A 19,785-nucleotide genomic window follows, 5' to 3' on the forward strand; every position below is an offset into this window, starting at 1 on the left:
ACCCATTCAAACGCTTACTGCCGTGAAGTGTCGTGTTGTGCGGCTCGCGGCCGATTATGTCAAAACTCACTGGATGTCATGGCAACTGAATCACAGTAGAAAACTTTAAATATCTTGCCTTCCCTTTAATTTCGGACCATCTCCTAAAAGACATTAAACACTACACAAATGATTCTGACATGCGTTTATCAAAGTAGGAAATCCAGATTTTTAATCCCTTAAATTACTGCTGTTGAAATACGAAATGGTGGCGGGTCCGGATCCGGACCGGAGTCCGGACTTTGAGAAGTGCTGCTGTAGACAATAGACTGCAAAAATTCCCACACTGGTGCGCACTGCTTCGGAAAATGGATGTCCAACACGTAAAAAAGTTTAAAGCATGTGTCCACAGCACAGATAAGTGTGTTTCGGTGAAGTGCCTGCTTGCCGACAACAACAAACGCTTGATGGCAGTTACTGCAATCCCAAAGCCCAAGGACAAAGGGGAAGGGTTTTGCGAGATCAGCCTCCTTTAGGTACTCAACCATGTTAGTGCCAACCTGTTAAAAACAGAAGAACGTTAAAAACATACAAAAATCACTTTACACACACACAATGCAGCATTAAACAAAATCCAATCCATGACAAATAATTAATTTAAAGCTCTCCTGAGCTGATGTTTTTTCTTAATTAATACTGTAGTCTGATGTCTACTTATGATATTTGTGTGGTTTTTACATAAAAAATTCATAATAAACAATAAGTTATATGTTATTTTATACCCTGGTTTTGAGGTAGGCTCCAGAAACGATCGATTTTAATGGGCGTCTTACATTGAAGACTTTGAAGTAAACGCCTACAGCTCTGTGATTGGATAACGGTGCGTTCACACCGGACGCGAATGAAGCGGCAAGCGCTAGTGATTTACATGTTAAGTCAATGCAAAGACGCGAATAGCCGTCCAGCGGCACGTATTGAGCGTTTCAAGCGATTGCCACGCCATTCGCAGGAGTTCAAAAATCTGAACTTTGGCGAAAATTCGAGCCGCATTAACCAATCAGGAGCTTGCTCTAGTCGTGACGGAGGCAGAAATCCGAAACAACAATGGAGGACAAAATCACCGTTGCTGTCTGTGGTTACTCGGAGCTGTACAATACATCTTTGGACTTCTGTATAAACAGGAATAAAAAGGATTTGGCTAGGAAGAAAGTGAGTGAAGTGGTCGGACAATCTGGTTAGTTTTAAAAAACGCTCTTTACTCAATTTGACCTACATATACATACATATTGAGACTACAAGCAAGCTAAAGCTGGCAAATTGAGCTCATTCAACTATTTTACAACTACTTTCCCGCTGACGAGTGGCAGAAGCCCCTCCCATGACGCGAATTTGCATCTGTTGTGAAGAAAATGTCACGCGCGAGTAAACTCAAATGTTTTTTCCCAAATGTTTTTTCCGGTGTGAACGCACCATAAGAGTTTTGCGTAGTAAGTTACATTAGAGTTTCTGTGAATAGACACGCAGGCTACGAGTAATCAGGATCAAGCGGTCTTTTACAATGCAATATTGACACGTACTCATTACTCACAGTAAAACACTGAATATTCCTGTCAGATCAGTTACTGATGAATCAGTGTTGTTTTAAAAAGTCAAACTCCCTGCAAATGCAACGTTAACCTTTTGTTTACACAAGAATCACGTTGAAGTGAACAGACATGCTGCATTTAACTCACATCAGCTAAAACTTCTAACTGAATATAATATATAAAGACACATTAACTACACGACTCACCAATTCACATATTCCAGAGGAAATGTTGACCAAAAAGACATTTTCACTAAAAATTGAATATAACTTAGACAGGAAAAGGCCGTAACGTAATTACAACAGGCATACCTTTACCGATTGGCAAACCCAAAACAAACCGAGATAGATTATACTTTTTAATACTGTTAATGTAATGTGAAACGCCAAATTTGGTATATTTTAGCATTTGTTGATGTACAGTATTAGTTTCATACATTAAAAACCCACAAACATACCTTTTCTGTCGATTCCTGAGGTGATTCAAAATGGCCCCAAAGGTAGCGCTTGGCTCGTCGAGTAGGGGGAGTGGCTTACTCTCTTAACTGTCACTTGATTGGATAAAATCAGTAACCCAATGTTAGGTTACACAAAAACAATCCAACACTGAGTAAAACAACCCAAATAAATGACCCAACAGGCTTAACCCAGCAGTTGGGTTAAAAAAACAAACCAACATTTTTACAGTGTATATTCAGAGGTATCTTTGTATGTGTTAGGGTATTAAATTGTTGAAACATTGTTTATTTTACATGTATGTATTTTCGTATATTGTTTGTTTAATTATATAATTGTTTAATAGACTATCAGTCCAATGTGATACGCTGGTCGTGATGGGGCGGAGACTGTTGCCCTTTAAGAGCGCACTATTGAGACCAGGAGAGGAGCTCGTTTGTTACGCTCAATCTCGTGTGGTAAACTGGTAGAGCTGCAGTGCGCAGGCGTCGGCGTGAATCAAGCCTGTCGGAAAAACCATGCGGGAATGCTAAAGGGGTGCATGGCTCGGTGGATGTCAGCGTGAGAGTTCCAGTCCACGAGTGGTTGCCGTGGCAGTGACGATAACAGACGAAAGGCCGGGAGCTGAACAGAGGTGCGGCTAGGAGCGCGAGTGAGCAGAGCGAGCGAGCGAGCAAGAAAGCACGACACAGACGGAGAGTGCCGAGTGTACAACGCTGGATTTGAATGGGACTGGGTAGCATATGGCTGCCCAGTCATATTGTGAGTACCCTTTTTAGTATTTGATCATCCAGCAACCGCAGTGTAACAGATGAAGACCTGTGTTTACTCCACAGCATTCAAAGTTTGTAAATGAGGACTTAACAAAGGCATTGCCAATATCCTAGCTTATAAACACTAATTCTTTTCCCTTTTTTGTGTGCTGTGGCACTGGTTTGGAGTGGATTGTGGTGTATTATATGCACGAGAGTATTAGTAATGTGTATGTGTGAAGTGGTCTAGAGATACTGGCAGTGTTCTGTTTTATTCTTTTAGTGGTGGGGCGCTTTGTGGAGTACCTGCTGCAGTGGGACTAAATTGTGACTGTTGCTGGGGACCAGAAAGACATTACGTGTGGACTGCTTAAAGATGGCGTATGGACTGCATTTCTCTTGCAAAGCATTCTTCCTCTATGCTGTTTTTAATTCATATTTTTAATGGAAATAAAGTGTTTGTAATACAATCTATCCCTTGAGTGTCTGTGATGCCTTGCCCTCAGTGTTGAAGTTGAGTCCTACTAAGCTAAATTCGTAACCACAAATTGGGTCCTGGATCTCAGTAACAAAATCCAGGTGGCGTAGTCGGCAATTGGTTGGTTAACAGTCTTTTAGTAATATCAAAGTATTCTAGTTACGCCCCCGGCGTGACATTTGGCGTAGTCGGCAGGATTTTTGAACCTGTGTGAGGGCTTGGCTATCTTTTGACACTCACGTGGTAGATCGAGCTAAGGTATTGTAAAGATGATGATGCCAGTTTTCCCTGGTGCCCCTTGGGTTCCTAAATTTAGTGGAACTGGTAGTGAATTAAGATATGTAGATTGGAAGGAGCAAATTCAAGGTCTCTTAGAGGCCCAAGAACTGACTGAAGCTAAGAAGGTAAAGATTTTATTGGGTGCTTTGAGTGGAGTGGCAAAGCGAGAGATTAGTGTTTTGGCAGAGGAAGATCGTGATAAGTTGAGTAAGATCTTTGATCAGCTTGATACCTTGTATGCTGGAGAAGTCCCCTTGCCTGTTCTTAGGTCACGTTTTTTTTTAGTTGTAAACAGATGTCGGATGAGCCTTTTCAAGCTTTTGTTTTGCGTTTGAGAGAATTGTTTTGCAGGTTACAGCGGCGCAGCCCAGAGGGAACCCTTGTCGAAGATCAGTTGAAGGAACAGCTATTGATGGGGCTGGAGGATGGCCCAATGTTGAAGGTTTTGAAGATGTATGCCCGCCGCAACCCAAATGGAACATTTGCTGAACTGCACCAGGAGGCTCTGTCCTTGGAGATGGAGTATGGCCAAACTAGGTATGAGACTGCTTGTGCTGCCATAAGTCAGCCTGATGTACGTAATTCTCGTTCCCAAAGGGCCGACTGGAGAACTGAGTTGAAACGTGAGATCTTGGAGGAGGTTAAGGGACAAATTCGAGAGCTGACTCAGGAGGTGATGAGAGAGCTGAGACCTTCTGTGTTTGCAACCCCTGTGGATCATGTACCATCACAACATCAGAACCTCCCTGCCCCTAGAAGGAGAGATTATCAGTCAGCAAACAGGTGGGACTCTGATGGTCGACCTATTTGTCGACGCTGCCAGCAACCAGGCCACCTAGCTCGTAATTGTATGGAGAATTCTCAGCCTAGACAAACTTTAAACTAGATTGCCCTGTTGTAGAGGTCCAAACTGCAGGGCTACGGACTTCGATTAATAGCCAAGGGACCACACACGCTTTTATTGCTAACTGCCCTACGGTGGATGTTTTGATCCAGAATATTCCCTGTAAGGGTTTGTTAGACACAGGATCACAAGTAACTTTAATGCAGCAAAGTATGCTAGGCAAGAAGTTTCCGACTTATAGATTGGGTCACGCCCCCCTATTGACTTTGAGAGCCGCAAATGGCTTGGAAATCCCATATGTTGGGTATGCAGTATTGGATTTTGAAGTGGCAGGTATCCGACTTCCTGAGAGAGGTGTCGTTATTGTAAAAGATGAGTTTTCCACGAATCCTTTAATTATTGGAATGAATGTGATTTCATCATGTTGGAGTGCCTTGTTTCAGGGCCCAAATCAGTCATTCTCTTTCCAGAGCCCCACAGAACAGCGAGTGTGGAAACAGGCTATGGCGACGTGTCAACGCATTGCTGCTCGCACCCAGAATGATGGATTCCTTGGCTATGTCTGGCCAGCCACTCGTCATAAGATATGGATTCCACCTCAAAGTGAGATTATTGTGTGGGGGCGTGCCCGAATGGGTCCACAGAACCGTAACTATTGCAGTTTAGTGGAACCCTTGGATGAGTCGGATGGAGTGGGTGCTGCACGAACTGTGGCTGTGGTAAGAGATGGTAAAATTCCTATCCGTCTGTGTAATTTACGCCCTTATAGAGTGTCCATAGGCCGCTATCAGAGGCTTGGTCGGTTATATGAGATGTCTGATGTGGATATTTACGGCCAAAGGGATCTGGACCTTGCTTTGAGGACTGATGGGGTCGTGGACATCAGTGTAGTGGAAGCTACTGTCTCAGAGGAAGAACCTGTCATTGAAGGGGTGAGTCCACTGGCTTTTGAATCTGGCGTAACTGATCAACAACGACAAGCTTTTGATGTACTGCTGAAGAAGTGGAGTGGAGTGTTCGCTAGGGATGAAGATGATCTGGGCTGTACTGCAGCTGTGCAGCATAGGATCCATACTGGTGATGCCCCCCCTATTTTGGCATACGCTGATTTTTCCTTGCCATTTGTCCTGTATACGGATGCGAGCCATCAAGGCTTGGGCGCGTTACTGTCGCAGACTCAAGATGGGCAAGAACGAGTCGTTGCCTATGCAAGTCGCAGCCTTCATCCGGCAGAGAGGAATGACGCTAATTATAGCTCCTTCAAGTTGGAGTTGTTGGCTTTAAAATGGGCCATAACTGAGAAATTTAAAGACTATCTGACTGGGGCTAAATGCATTGTGGTTACAGATAATAACCCTGTGGCACACCTGCAGACAGCGAGACTTGGAGCAGTGGAACAACGCTGGGTAGCCCAGTTGGCAAGCTTTGATTTCACAGTGAAGTATCGACCTGGACGTGAAAACATTAATGCTGATAGCTTGTCCAGGTTTCCAGTAGATCCCGTCGCTCCTGTTGAGTCTCGACAGGTCAGTGTGATGGAAGATGGCTGCCAGACAACGATCTGCACTCAAGACACAGAAGAGTGGAGTCAAGAGCAAGGAGCAGATGAAGAGCTTCAACAGGTTTTGAGGTATGTGGAGTTAAAAAGTTTGCCTACTGCGAAAGAACGAGATGAGATGTCAGTGACTGTGAAACAACTACTTCGACAGAGTTCTAAGCTTGTGCTCCGAGATGGGGTGTTGTGCAAGCGAATGATTGACCCCAGTACACATGAGTTACATTTTCAGATCGTTTACCCTGCTTCCAGACAAGAGGAGGTGTGGAGGAGATACCATGAGGCATCTGCACATGCAGGAGTTGCACGGACCCTTTCAAGGCTGAGGTACCATTTTTACTGGCCGAGGATGGAGGAGGCGATAAAGGGATTCCATCTGGGCTGTGCCACTTGTGGCTTGCAGAGAGCAAGGAATGATGGTAAGGCCCCACTTAATCCAATTTCGGTGTCCTTCCCTTTAGAGATCGTGTCTCTAGATTTTCTTACGCTAGGACGTCCAACTGATCCATGTCAGAATATTTTAGTAGTTATTGATCTGTTTACTCGGTATGCATGGGCCATCCCAACAAGTGATCAGACTGCTAAGACTACAGTTAAGGCCTTGTGGGAACATGTGGTACAGGTGTTTGGTTGTCCCCTGAGGTTTCATTCTGACCAGGGCCCAACTGTACGGTACAGCTAAGAGTCGAACAACTTCCTATCATCCAGAGGGGAATGGTAGCGTTGAGAGACTGAACAAGACCTTATTGAGTATGTTGCGTACATTGGAAAGGGACACGCAGGATAGGTGGCCAGAATTCCTTTTAGAGTTGATGCAGGCATATAATAACACTATACATGGGGCCACCGGGTTTGCACCTTCATATTTAATGTTTGGACGTTGTTTGCGTACACCAGTAGACATGAGCCTTGGAGTGGTAACAGGACAGGACAGATCGGATGTGGGTACAGGAACACCATCAGAAGTTGTCTTGGGCTTATGCATTAGCAAAGGAAACAATGGATGACGCTGCAAGACAGTCTAAACAATTTTATGACAGTAGGGCCAAAGCTACACCATTGCTAGTAGGCCAGCGTGTGTGGGTCCGTGATAGAAATAGGCAAGGACGGGGGAAGTTGTGTACCTGGTGGGACCCTACACCTTTTGTTGTAGTTGGGGTACTTGGGGATACTGGAGTAGTGTATCGTGTAAAACCGGAACGAGGGGGACAGGAGAAAGTTTTGCACCGCAATGCTTTAAAGTTATGCACAGCACGAGAGGTAATACACCCACAACCTGTAAGAACTGAAGAGAATCCTATACAGACTGAGCCTGTACCTTATAGTATGTGGGTTTCTTTAGGGCCTGATCCTGTAAATGATGGGGAAAATGAAGTAAGACGCTCCACACGTTCTAATCTAGGACAGTGACCCTTGAGGTATAGAGAAGTGTGAATGTATCGCAGGGACTGCTGATGTTTATTGTGGGGGGGTGTTAGGGTATTAAATTGTTGAAACATTGTTTATTTTACATGTATGTATTTTCGTATATTGTTTGTTTAATTATATAATTGTTTAATAGACTATCAGTCCAATGTGATACGCTGGTCGTGATGGGGCGGAGACTGTTGCCCTTTAAGAGCGCACTATTGAGACCAGGAGAGGAGCTCGTTTGTTACGCTCAATCTCGTGTGGTAAACCGGTAGAGCTGCAGTGCGCAGGCGTCGGCGTGAATCAAGCCTGTCGGAAAAACCATGCGGGAATGCTAAAGGGGTGCATGGCTCGGTGGATGTCAGCGTGAGAGTTCCAGTCCACGAGTGGTTGCCGTGGCAGTGACGATAACAGACGAAAGGCCGGGAGCTGAACAGAGGTGCGGCTAGGAGCGCGAGTGAGCAGAGCGAGCGAGCGAGCAAGAAAGCACGACACAGACGGAGAGTGCCGAGTGTACAACGCTGGATTTGAATGGGACTGGGTAGCATATGGCTGCCCAGTCATATTGTGAGTACCCTTTTTAGTATTTGATCATCCAGCAACCGCAGTGTAACAGATGAAGACCTGTGTTTACTCCACAGCATTCAAAGTTTGTAAATGAGGACTTAACAAAGGCATTGCCAATATCCTAGCTTATAAACACTAATTCTTTTCCCTTTTTTGTGTGCTGTGGCACTGGTTTGGAGTGGATTGTGGTGTATTATATGCACAAGAGTATTAGTAATGTGTATGTGTGAAGTGGTCTAGAGATACTGGCAGTGTTCTGTTTTATTCTTTTAGTGGTGGGGCGCTTTGTGGAGTACCTGCTGCAGTGGGACTAAATTGTGACTGTTGCTGGGGACCAGAAAGACATTACGTGTGGACTGCTTAAAGATGGCGTATGGACTGCATTTCTCTTGCAAAGTATTCTTCCTCTATGCTGTTTTTAATTCATATTTTTAATGGAAATAAAGTGTTTGTAATACAATCTATCCCTTGAGTGTCTGTGATGCCTTGCCCTCAGTGTTGAAGTTGAGTCCTACTAAGCTAAATTCGTAACCACAAATTGGGTCCTGGATCTCAGTAACAAAATCCAGGTGGCGTAGTCGGCAATTGGTTGGTTAACAGTCTTTTAGTAATATCAAAGTATTCTAGTTACGCCCCCGGCGTGACATATGTACGTATACCCGACTATTATTATTACTCTTGTTTCTTTTTTTGTAAGACAAATAGGACAATAATTTGTAACAGTTTTTTATTCTTCAACAACGATTGTTTTACAATAAAGTTTAAACCTAAATTGAGGCACTGACAAATGACGGTCATTGCGACATGGCAAAGAGATGGTGCTAGGGAGCCATGTGCTTTTTTTTTTTTTTTTTTTTAGGTTTAACATTAGATTAACAGCTCGGATTATACGCTACTTTGACATGAGACATAGAAGACCGGAAATGCTAAAAATTTAGTCAGGCGTGACTTCCGCGTTCAGAAAAAAGGTCTACAAGACAATCCTATAAGACAATTCCTAATACAGTCCTTTAGGAATGGTTCCAAAATATGATTATTAAAGCCTTCCTCAAAACCGCCAATGTTGGTAGTAGAAACGAGCAAGTAACTGATGTGTGCAAATTAAATCCATACACACTGATGTTAAAATGCTAAGTGTCCTTTTATATGCTTCAACCAAAAAACAGTGCACTTCCTGTGAGATCTCTCTTCAATTCATGACCTTCAAATGTGAAGTTCTTACACTGTAGTCCATTTGTCCATAGTCCATATTTCAAGTTGACACGGTAAAGTGTACCATGGACAAAACACATTGCTTTAAAATGTGAATTAGAATTTCATTGTAGAAGCCCTGTATAGGATTCCATTTGGAACCCTTAATAAGGCTTCTTTTGATTATGAATCTTCATGTGCTTGCCAAGGCTTACTTTTTGAATGAAACTCTTTCCACACTGTTGGCACGTGTAAGGCTTCTCTCCAGTGTGAACTCTCATGTGTCTGTTAAGGTATCCTTTTTGAGTGAAACTCTTTCCACACAGTTTGCATGTAGAAGGCTTCTCTCCAGTGTGAACTCTCATGTGTCTGTTAAGGCATCCTTTACGAGTGAAACTTTTTCCACACTGTTTGCATGTAGAAGGCTTCTCTCCAGTGTGAATTCCCATGTGTCTGTTAAGGCATCCTTTACGAGTGAAACTTTTTCCACACTGTTTGCACGTGTAAGGCTTCTCTCCAGTGTGAATTCTCATGTGTGTGTTAAGGTTTTCTTCACGAGCGAAACTGTTTCCACACTGTTTGCACGTGTAAGGCTTCTCTCCAGTGTGAATTCTCATGTGTATGTTAAGGTTTTCTTTACGAGCGAAACTCTTTCCACACTGTTCGCACGTGTAAGGCTTCTCTCCAGTGTGAATTCTCATGTGTTGGTTAAGGCTTTCTTTACGAGTGAAATTTTCTCCACACTGTTGGCAGTTAAAAAGGCTCTCCAAAGTGTGAATACACATGTGGTTTTTAAGTTTTAATTTTCTGCAGAAACTTTTTCCACATTTTCTCCAGGTGTAAGGCTTCTCTCCAGTGTGAACTCTCATGTGAATGTTAAGGTTTCCTTTTTGACTGAAACTTTTTCCACACTGTTTGCATGTGTAAGGCTTCTCTCCAGTGTGAACTCTCGTGTGCCTGTTAAGGTTTTCTTTTCGAGTGAAACTGTGTCCACACTGAAAGCAAGTGAAATTACTCCTAGTTCCTGTATTTTGTGCTCTTTTTTGTTTAGAAGTATTTGCAGACTCTAAGGAACAAACAGATTTATCTCCAGATACAAAATTATGAAGATTCTCTAACTGATCTTTCTCTTCGGTTTCATTCAGTACTTCCTTCTCCTCTTTCAGTGCTGTTAGGTCTACGGTGGAAAAACAAAGAAATAAACGTTAACCCCAGTTTAATGGCACAAAGCAATTGGCATCATAACATGTAGATATCTAATGCTTGTATGCTAGATCCTATACCATGGTGTCCAAACCCGATCCTGGAACAGTGTTTAAGTTGGCCTTTATACAATTAATTAAAAAAAAAAAAAAAAAAAAAAAAAATCCAGATAATCTAATGATAGTGTTTAGGAAATCTATATAGAATGATCTCTACTATTTTATATATCCTAGGGGATAAAAATCATCAAATTGAATTCAAAGAGATGAGGGAAAATAAGAGAAAAAAACTCGCGATTTAACTATCAAATAAAAAAAATAAACTTCTGAGTTTTTATTTAGGGGGCAGTTTATTAATGGGATTTTCCACTGATCTTTTAAATGGAAAACAACCCAAAACTGACTGTCACAGGATGTTCACTCATAAATCACTAAACTTTTTCTGTAAAAAACTTTAGTAATATTATAATTACACTTTAGGAATAGAAAATAGTTTTGCACCAGTTGAAAGAGAAACAGTCGAGTATGGTGAATTGTGCTCTGCATTTAATCCATCGAAGTGCATACACAACAGGAACACACACCTGGAGCTCCTTATGCCCATAAAGTGGGCCAATCACAATGTTGCATGAACAGTCTGTGCATCTGACTGATGGCCTGCAAGTACGTTTTCATATTTAAAGAATGCAGTACTGACTTTTCAAACACGAGTTTGCACGTATGCAACAAATGCCTAGTTTATAATGGGTTTTATCATTTCTGTCTTGATGCGCCAAGAAATGGTATCACAACACGGTTAGGGGTGTAACATTTCCAACACACGCTGGAGGTATCCGGCCAATTCCAAAGCACGGATAGCTGACCAATCAGAAAACACCTCGGTTTCCATCAACAGTGAGTTTTGTGGAAATCAAAGCGTTTCAGAAAGGGAGGGCAGAGAGGAGCAACAATAATGTACAGTATGTGGAAAATAACATGTTTTTAAACCTCAAAATGCATAAACACATCACCATTTGATGCTAAAAAGTGAATAACAAGTCAACCATAAGATTACTATTGTTTTGGATGTTTAAGCGCAGTTACTAAAAAATATTACATGTTTATTTCTTGGTAAGACACATTTGACAGCAAAGCACTAAACTTGAGTCAGGAGGCATGCAAAATTTCAATTTCGTTGAAAAGTTCTTGAATTTCTCTCCCAAAATGTCCAAACCCTGAAACTAATGATGTAATAGCATTGGACATGACTTTAGCTAACACTGTTTCTGCATCAGCCGTGTTTGATCTGTTCATAAAATAATTCAGCATACTTTCTTTAAAGCCCGTATTTATAATGCATTATAAGGGCATGCTTAAGGCACTATAATGAATTCATAGTGCATTATAAAAAAAAATGTATAGTATGTTGTATCATAAAACTGTTTTAATGTATTGTAATTTTTATTTATTTGCGGTTATAGCTTTTAACCGTGTGATTATCTCCTCATAGTTATAACATAAGTCTCATATATTACCACGTTACGCATGTCACTTTACTGGAAGCATAAAAAGAGCACTTATAAGTATTAATAATAATAACAATAATAATATCTATCAAAGAGCCAAAAGTTAATGTATCAGATGAATGGATAACATGACACGTTTGTATTATTAGTTAGATTATTTTGATGGTACCCTTTAGACAGCTTTTGATAAGTAACTATTCAACTGCATGTCAGATAGCAATAATTATTATTAGTAGTATGCTAAATATATTCTAACACTGTATTTTAATGGTTCCCCAAAAGACAAAACTGATATGTAACTTTGCAAGTTTGTGAACCTTCTACCTAGCCAAACTTAACCTAAGTCGAATAATACTATTAATAAAGGAGTGTTAGTGTAGTTGGAAAGTTGCTTCTAGTCAGTAGACCAGGGGGCCCATCATAATAAAATGAAATATAATGTAAAAAAAAAAAAAAAAAAATTGTAATAGGATATAGTCCATTAAAAATTGCGTAGATTTAATTAGCCGCCCATTGTGTCTAATAAATAATCATAATCTTAAAAGTTAGAACCCCAAATACTCAAGTACTTTAGTATATTGTAATTGTTATGATTATTTGAGAACATATTATAAGATTTATTTATTTATTTATTTTTTGATGCATTCATTACAATGCCTTAGAAATACTTTATAATGTATTATAAATAGGGGCTTCATAGAAAATGTTACCAAAAATTCTGTGCAGAATTAGGGATGCACCGATATATATCGACCGATTACTTGCGCGTTTTGTCAGTAAAGCCGGTTCTGTAATCAGCAGTAAATGCCATCAGGTGCGTGATTTCACGTTGAGCCGTATATTCTACTGATAATGAACATTGATTTGCGCAGCTCGTCGGTAAACAACGACTGTGTGTAGTACAGAACCGGCTTTACTGACAAAACGCGCAAGTGATCGGTCGATACATATCGATGCATCCCTATGCAGAATTTAAATGTTTCTTACTAGATCTGGAAGTGCTTTTGCTGCCCCATCTATACTTTAACAGACTGATCTGCTTTAAATATTGTTTCTATTACAATTTACTAAATCTAAAGCAGCTTGAAACTCAGTATTAATAAAACTTTGAAATAATGTACAACAAACAGTCATTAAAGATGAATGAAGATTAAACACCAACCTCCTTGTTCCTCCTGTTTTATTCTCAAAAGTTCTGGTTCCTCTTGTTTTATTCTCAAAAGTTCTGGTTCCTCTTGTTTTATTCTCAAAGGTTCTGGTTCCTCCAGTTTTATTCTCAAAAGTTCTGGTTCCTCTTGTTTTATTCTCCAGGTTTCTAGTTCACTCGTGTTCTCCTCACTCTCCACTTTAACAAACTCCATCTTCACAGCAGCAGATCTCAGATCAGCAGATACTTCTCCAGATATTCCTGCTCGCTTCCAAACCTAGACACAGCTGTGAAGATGAGAATATTACAGATATTTACTGACTGGATTCAAAAACTGTTTTTTTTTTCTGTTTACAGAAACTACATTTCTCACAGGCTGAACTAAAACAGAATCACAACAAAACAACAGAGAGCAGTGAAACTAATCTTCTTCTTCTTAGGTTTAATGGTGTTTGTCAAACAGAAGTGTGTGTGTTAGTGCCACCCGCTGGACTGGAGTGTGAAGCGCCGAAAGGAGGAAAAATATTATGGGGAATGACTTTGTGTGTCTACAATGTGCGCTATTTTTTATTTTCTTTAAAAAAGCCGATCTGCACAAATAAATGAAAATGACTTCAAATTAAGACTCACATCATGGTATTTGATCAGCATCAACAGTCTTTGTCATTGAATATTAAAGGAGAAAAAAAAAATATATATATATATGCTTTTCTACAATATACAAAAAAGTATTTAACCCACAATGCCCCAACCTCAATCTAGTTTAACTAAGTCCCTACAGGATGGACAAGTTCAAAAACATTTGTTTCTAACTTTAGATTGAACAGAAAAATGTGTCTTGATTTCCTTTTCCCATCCTCTCTGCCATTCCTTTATTAAACTTGATTATGACCTTTTCTGCTTCTTTAATTGACAAAAACCATGTCAACATATTCAGTTGTTACTCCTCATCTTCCCTTTTAACAGTGAACAGTTCAGTTAATAAATACAAGATACAATACCTGCTTTACTAGAAACTCAATCTCTAGAAGTGCATTCATGTTATATTAGAGTTATGATTTTAGTGAAGTTACAAGTTTTGAAACCAAAATACCTGCAACATCCAGTCGGACCTGTAGTAAACTCAGAAGAGAAGATCAGGAGACTCTTGATTGAGATGTTACTGTGTGTCGCTGCAGTCATCCAGACTAAAGCACTCAATCACTGGAGTTTTATTCAGATTTCAGGATCGTCATTAGAAGATAAAATATGCAAAGGATGTAAACAGTTACAGGAATTTGTCCAGATTATCAACGACTCTAATCCAATCAGCAGAACTATAGACTCATTATAACAGAGATCAGGGAAAGTCTCACCTTCAGCCTCTGCATTCATATTTAACTCAGATATTGATCAGAAACAAAGACACCAATTAAAGAAATGAGGCAGAAACATCAACAGCCAATAAAGACAAAAGATGACACTTAGCATGATTTCACATTCATATTCACACACTCCTAAAGCGAAATATATTTATTTTAAAATTCAAATGCCAATTATCTTTCTGCTGTGTTTCTAATGCTCTATTCTGAATGTATTTTGCAGTCATTATTCTTTAGACACATCTGTTTTAAATAACTATCAGCCAAATTCTGTGGTTTCTTTAACCTAAGGTACTAGAACAGTTTGTGTTTGGTATTTTCTAAGTACTTCTGGAAAATTTCAGTCAGGTTTTAAGTCCATTCATAGCACTGAGTCTGCTTTACTGACCCTTCACTCCTGACTCTAATGGTTTTACACAACTTGTAACTTGGAAATCATGAAAATCCAAATAATGTAGAATATCAAGATTTAATAAACATGTGCAAATAATCTAAATATCTTTCATTCATATTTTTCATAAATAGTAATGAAGTACTATGTATACTCACAGTTGACTAAGTTTGGGTATAAATAAAGGCGTATACATTTGCCTTTATGTGTAAAGAATCTTGAAGAATTAAGTTTATATAATCACTATTTGTACTTTCAAAAAATAAATATTTACTTTTTAACACAGGTACATTAAGCAATTTGGTAAGGCACTCAAAATCCTCTTTTCCAAATTTATGATTGGATATTTACTATTTATTATCATTTCATTATCATTGTCATATTTCACAACTCTACGGAGCGGTAAACGAGGAGATGAGGAAATTCAGGAGTGAACTTAAAACTTAAAAGACATTCACTTGGAGGATGTAAGACATCAGAGGAGAAAACCACAAACAGATCACTCTTAAATACTCAACTAAACGAAAGGAAAGACAAGACACTCCTGAAATCAATGGAGACAGGAACAGGAAAACCAAATATGGGCATTAGAGAACATCAAGAAAAACAAGGACAAGGAGCTCATGGAAACAAAAACAAACACAAGGACAGTCCATAGGAGTGACAATCATTACTGTTAACCCTTTGAGCGGTACGGTCCCACATATGGGATTCTAATTTCTGTGCCCCTGAGAGTACGGTCCCACATATGGGATTTAGAACGTTCGGTGACGTCACGCAACTGACAAATTCAAAATTTCAAATCGGCCTCTTGCGCCAACACAGAGAGAGGCAAGCGTGATAAAGGCTGTTCATATATCCGCACAACTAGCTACTCAAACAGTGTTTATAGGCACTTGAACTTTATTTTATATCATACACACATTGTCACAGAAGAACCAGACACAAGACTACAGAGCATACCCAAAATAATGTAAATGTATGAGGGTGAATGACGGATAAGGATTTAAAATGTGAAAAAAAATAAAACTGGCAAAAAATTTAAATGTTAGGACTTTCTATACTTATTACAGTGTTGTGTATGTAATGCAATGATATTTACACATTTCAAGAATGTAATTAACCATTTTTTTTTGATGAATCAGATCTTTTTCCTCATGAAAATGTCATTCCTGGGTAACGTAATGAATTTTTAAATTAATTACATTTCTACCATTGTTGGCATATACAAATGTACTGATCTCCATATTTGGAGCTCAACAAACAATTAGTGCTCAGAAAACTACATTTTAATCACAATTAATATAATCAATTTGGGATTTCATATAGGCACAGGCTCATTTTTGGCTGCTGCTAATTCAAAATTCAGAACCAAATAAAAAAAAAAAAACTGGAAAATGTTTAAAAATGTTTTCCAATAAAGTAAATAAGACTTGTTTTATCATTAACTCAACAAAAAACTGAATTGTGTTATCTAACACACAAATATGGGTTAAATGAATTGCCCGTGTCATTGTTAGCCGGAATGACTTACTGTTAGACGGAATGACATTCTGCAATATTTTTCAGGATTACCATAAAAACCATCATCAGTATAATTTTTCTTTCCAACACTCAAACTTGAAACAAAGTAAGAAACACTTGACAGTTGTAAAACTCACAGTTTTTAAAGATTTAAAAAAAGTACAACAGGCTTTTTGGGAACTGGTCTTGATTTGTAGTAGCTACACACAATAATAATAATAATGAGTATTAGATGCAGGTTGTAATCACACCAATTTCATTACAATCATATTTTCTAAATATTACAGTAAATCTGTAAAATTATAATGCTTCATAAACAATGGTCAGGGGTATAGTGTATAATGTGTAATAACACATTACACCGCTAAAACATTTAGGCTTATTGCAAATGAGTGTGAACCTATTTCGATTCAAGGAACACTCCACTTTTTTTGGAAATAGGCTCATTCTCCAACTCCCCCCGAGTTAATAAGTTGATTTTTACCGTTTTGAAATCCATTCAGCCGTTCTCCTGTTCTGGCGATATCACTTTTAGCATAGCTTAGCATACATCATTGAATCCTATTAGACCAGTAGCATCGCATTCAAAAATGACCAACGAGTTTCGATATTTGTCCTATTTAAAACTTGACTCTTCTGCAGTTATATCGTGTACTAAGACTGGTGGAAATGCAAAGCTGCGAGTTTCTTGGCTGATAAGATTAGGAACTACACTTCCATTCCGGCGTAATAGTCAAGGAAGTTTGCTGCCGTAATATGGCCGAAGCAGGCGGAGTATTATCAGAAATGAGTTCCCAGCTAGTTTAGCATTTGCACATGTGCTGCGTGGTATTACTGCTCCTGCTTCAGCCTTATTACGGCAGCAAACTTCCTTGACTATTACGCCGGAATGGGAGTGTAGTTCCTAATCTTATCAGCCTAGAAAATTGAAGCTTTGCATTTCCGCTGGTCTTAGTGCACGATATAACTACAGAAGAGTCAAGTTTTAAATAGGACAAATATGGAAACTTGTTGGTCATTTTTGAACGTGATGCTATTGGTCTAATAGGATTCAATGATCTATGCTAAGCTATGCTAAAAGTGATATCGCCAGAACAGGAGAACGGCTGAATGGATTTCAAAACGGTAAAACTCAACTTATTAACTCGGGGGGAGTTGGAGAATGAGCCTATTTCCAAAAAAAGTGGAGTGTTCCTTTAATATTTCAAGTTTGCTTGTTACTGACACATTATTGTTCCACTGAATCATCACCATAATACCTTGCTCTCTTTTTTCCAAGATACTCAGCCCTAGCTTCTGCATCTGTGTTTATTCTGGCTCTGAACCGTCTCTGCCTCTCTTTATTAGACAGAGGCATCTGGAAGAACAGAATTGACCTTAAAACACCAGAAGCTATACAAAAGTTTTTAAATGGGTAACACTTTATAATAACGGCACGCTATTAATCATTAGTTAAACATTAGTAAACAGTTAATTCATCATTTATAAAGCATTAAAAGACATTAATAAGCAGTTTATAAATACAGCTATAAATGCTTTATTCTTGATTTAAAAGCATATCTATAATGTGTTTAATAATTGTATTTCCATACTTTAATTTCATACTTGTAGGTAGGCTTATAAATGAAGCATTAAGAATTTATAGCTGCATTTTAAATCGTAAATTTATTGATGAATTAACTGTTTAATGATGTTTAAATAATGATTAATAACGTGTAGTTATTATAAAGTATTACCAAATGTGGATATATTAATAATAATGATTACATTATTCATGATTTGACCATTAACATTGCAAAAGTTCAATTCAATGATAATTAAATGTGAATCATATGAAATCAAGATGAATGACAGCAAAAATACGGCAAAAAACATACAATTATGTAAATAATGTTAATAATATAACTATAATAACTATACCTAAAAGTTTACAAATGTTAATTAAAAACTAGATTGTTATGCCTATGTCATTCTGGATAACGGATGACATGTCCTGGCTAACAGAGTTTTTTTGTTATCCAAGAATGACAAGTTGTTATCCAGGAATGACAAAACAAATATTTTTCTTTATAATCAGGCACTAATTTAACCACCTATGGAAAACTACAACTTAGCCATCATTGCTTTAAGGTAATCTTTTAGATCAAATAGATAGTTTTTTCATATAAAAACATTATAAATAGTTTGTCAGTGTTATCCAAAAGGACACATGATATTGCTACAAAGTGCATCAGTGACTGAAAAGGTCAAAATATCAACATTTTAAGAGACGCTTAGTCACCTTTGCACTTGTTCGGGTGCTCCTTCAGGGTCTTCTTTTTGATACAATATTATGTCACATGACATACCACAATGCATTATGGTCTAAAATGGTCATTGGTGTCTGTTATCCAGGAATGACATTACAGAAATCACAATTTGGGGACAAAAGTCTTTCTGTCATTAAAACGTAATTAAGCTTAGTATTATAACAATATTGGCAGGTATCGTTTAAAACATCAATACAATTATTCCCAAGTAGATTTTAAAGATTTTTATTTTTTACATTTTTTTTGTATTTTTGTACTCAGATTTTAAGCCGGGACAGTTACCCGGAATGACATTTTGGGACTTTTGAGCTCAATAGTTCCTTAAAGATTAATTATTTATAATGAATTCTCACAAGAGTAATTAAAGAGGGGAAAGTTGAGTCATTTAATGAAATGCATTTAAAAATGTATAGATTTTTAATATTATGAATATGCTTTGGACACCAGAATTGACATGCCACGTCATTGACCCATACTTTAGATGCTTGACAACAAGTCAAAGCTGAAAAAAGGAGGCCTCAGATTTCCTCTTTGCTGTGACAGTGCAACATGGCTCCAGTCTGGCCCTGTATAGCTTGGGGCATGGCCTTATGGGGGAAAGCCCTGAGTTCTCAACTATGGACTATGGGCCATGGACTATCTGTTTAATAAGGAGTATGGACATCTTTATTGAATAAGAAACAGCAAACTGATAATGTTTCAGTCTGTGGTATTTTAGTGTTTCTGCCTTTGATGGTAAGTTTTAATTTACTTCCATTTTGCAGATGCAGGTTGCATTTGTTATATGTTGTCAGTTTTACAGGCTATTTTCCTGCCATTTGCTTTATAAATTTAGAATTAACCGTTTCATGTATTAGGCCACTTTGTCATTCATTTTATCATATCCTGTATGTATATTGTATTTTAAGCTCTGTCCCCCATTTCACAAGGCTAGTCCCAAACTAGTCCCATTGCTTTGTCTCAGATGCACATCAGTAATGTGTTTTTCCCTTGGATTTTATAAATGCTGTTTAAATATCCTAATGCAACTAAGGTCTAGCCCTGATTTAAGCTAAGCCCTGTCCACAAAGTTTTTTTGTTGTTGTTTTTGTATTTTCTTGTTCAAATAGTGTGGGGCCAAAAATAAACATATTTGCATGTAAACTGAAGGATGTTGTTTACTTTGAGGCACTTATTGATTCAAAACCATATTAATTACAGTCCTGCATGTTCTCTGATTGAACAAGTAAAAAGCATGATTGATTTAATAA

General features: G+C 38.6%; 1 protein-coding gene across 1 annotated transcript; it reads right to left on the bottom strand.

The window, feature by feature from the left end:
* Positions 1-8,622: 8,622 nt before the first annotated feature.
* On the bottom strand, positions 8,623-13,375 carry LOC141313324 (uncharacterized). The gene is made up of 2 exons (XM_073832642.1): positions 12,966-13,375; positions 8,623-10,273 (listed from the first exon to the last, which is right to left on the bottom strand). Exons 1-2 carry the CDS (start codon positions 13,162-13,164, stop codon positions 9,261-9,263), a joined length of 1,212 nt encoding a protein of 403 aa, XP_073688743.1. The 5' UTR covers positions 13,165-13,375; the 3' UTR covers positions 8,623-9,260.
* Positions 13,376-19,785: the final 6,410 nt, after the last annotated feature.

This window comes from Garra rufa, unplaced genomic scaffold (genome assembly GCF_049309525.1).
Source record: "Garra rufa unplaced genomic scaffold, GarRuf1.0 hap1_unplaced_007, whole genome shotgun sequence".
Classification (NCBI taxonomy): Eukaryota; Metazoa; Chordata; class Actinopteri; order Cypriniformes; family Cyprinidae; genus Garra; species Garra rufa.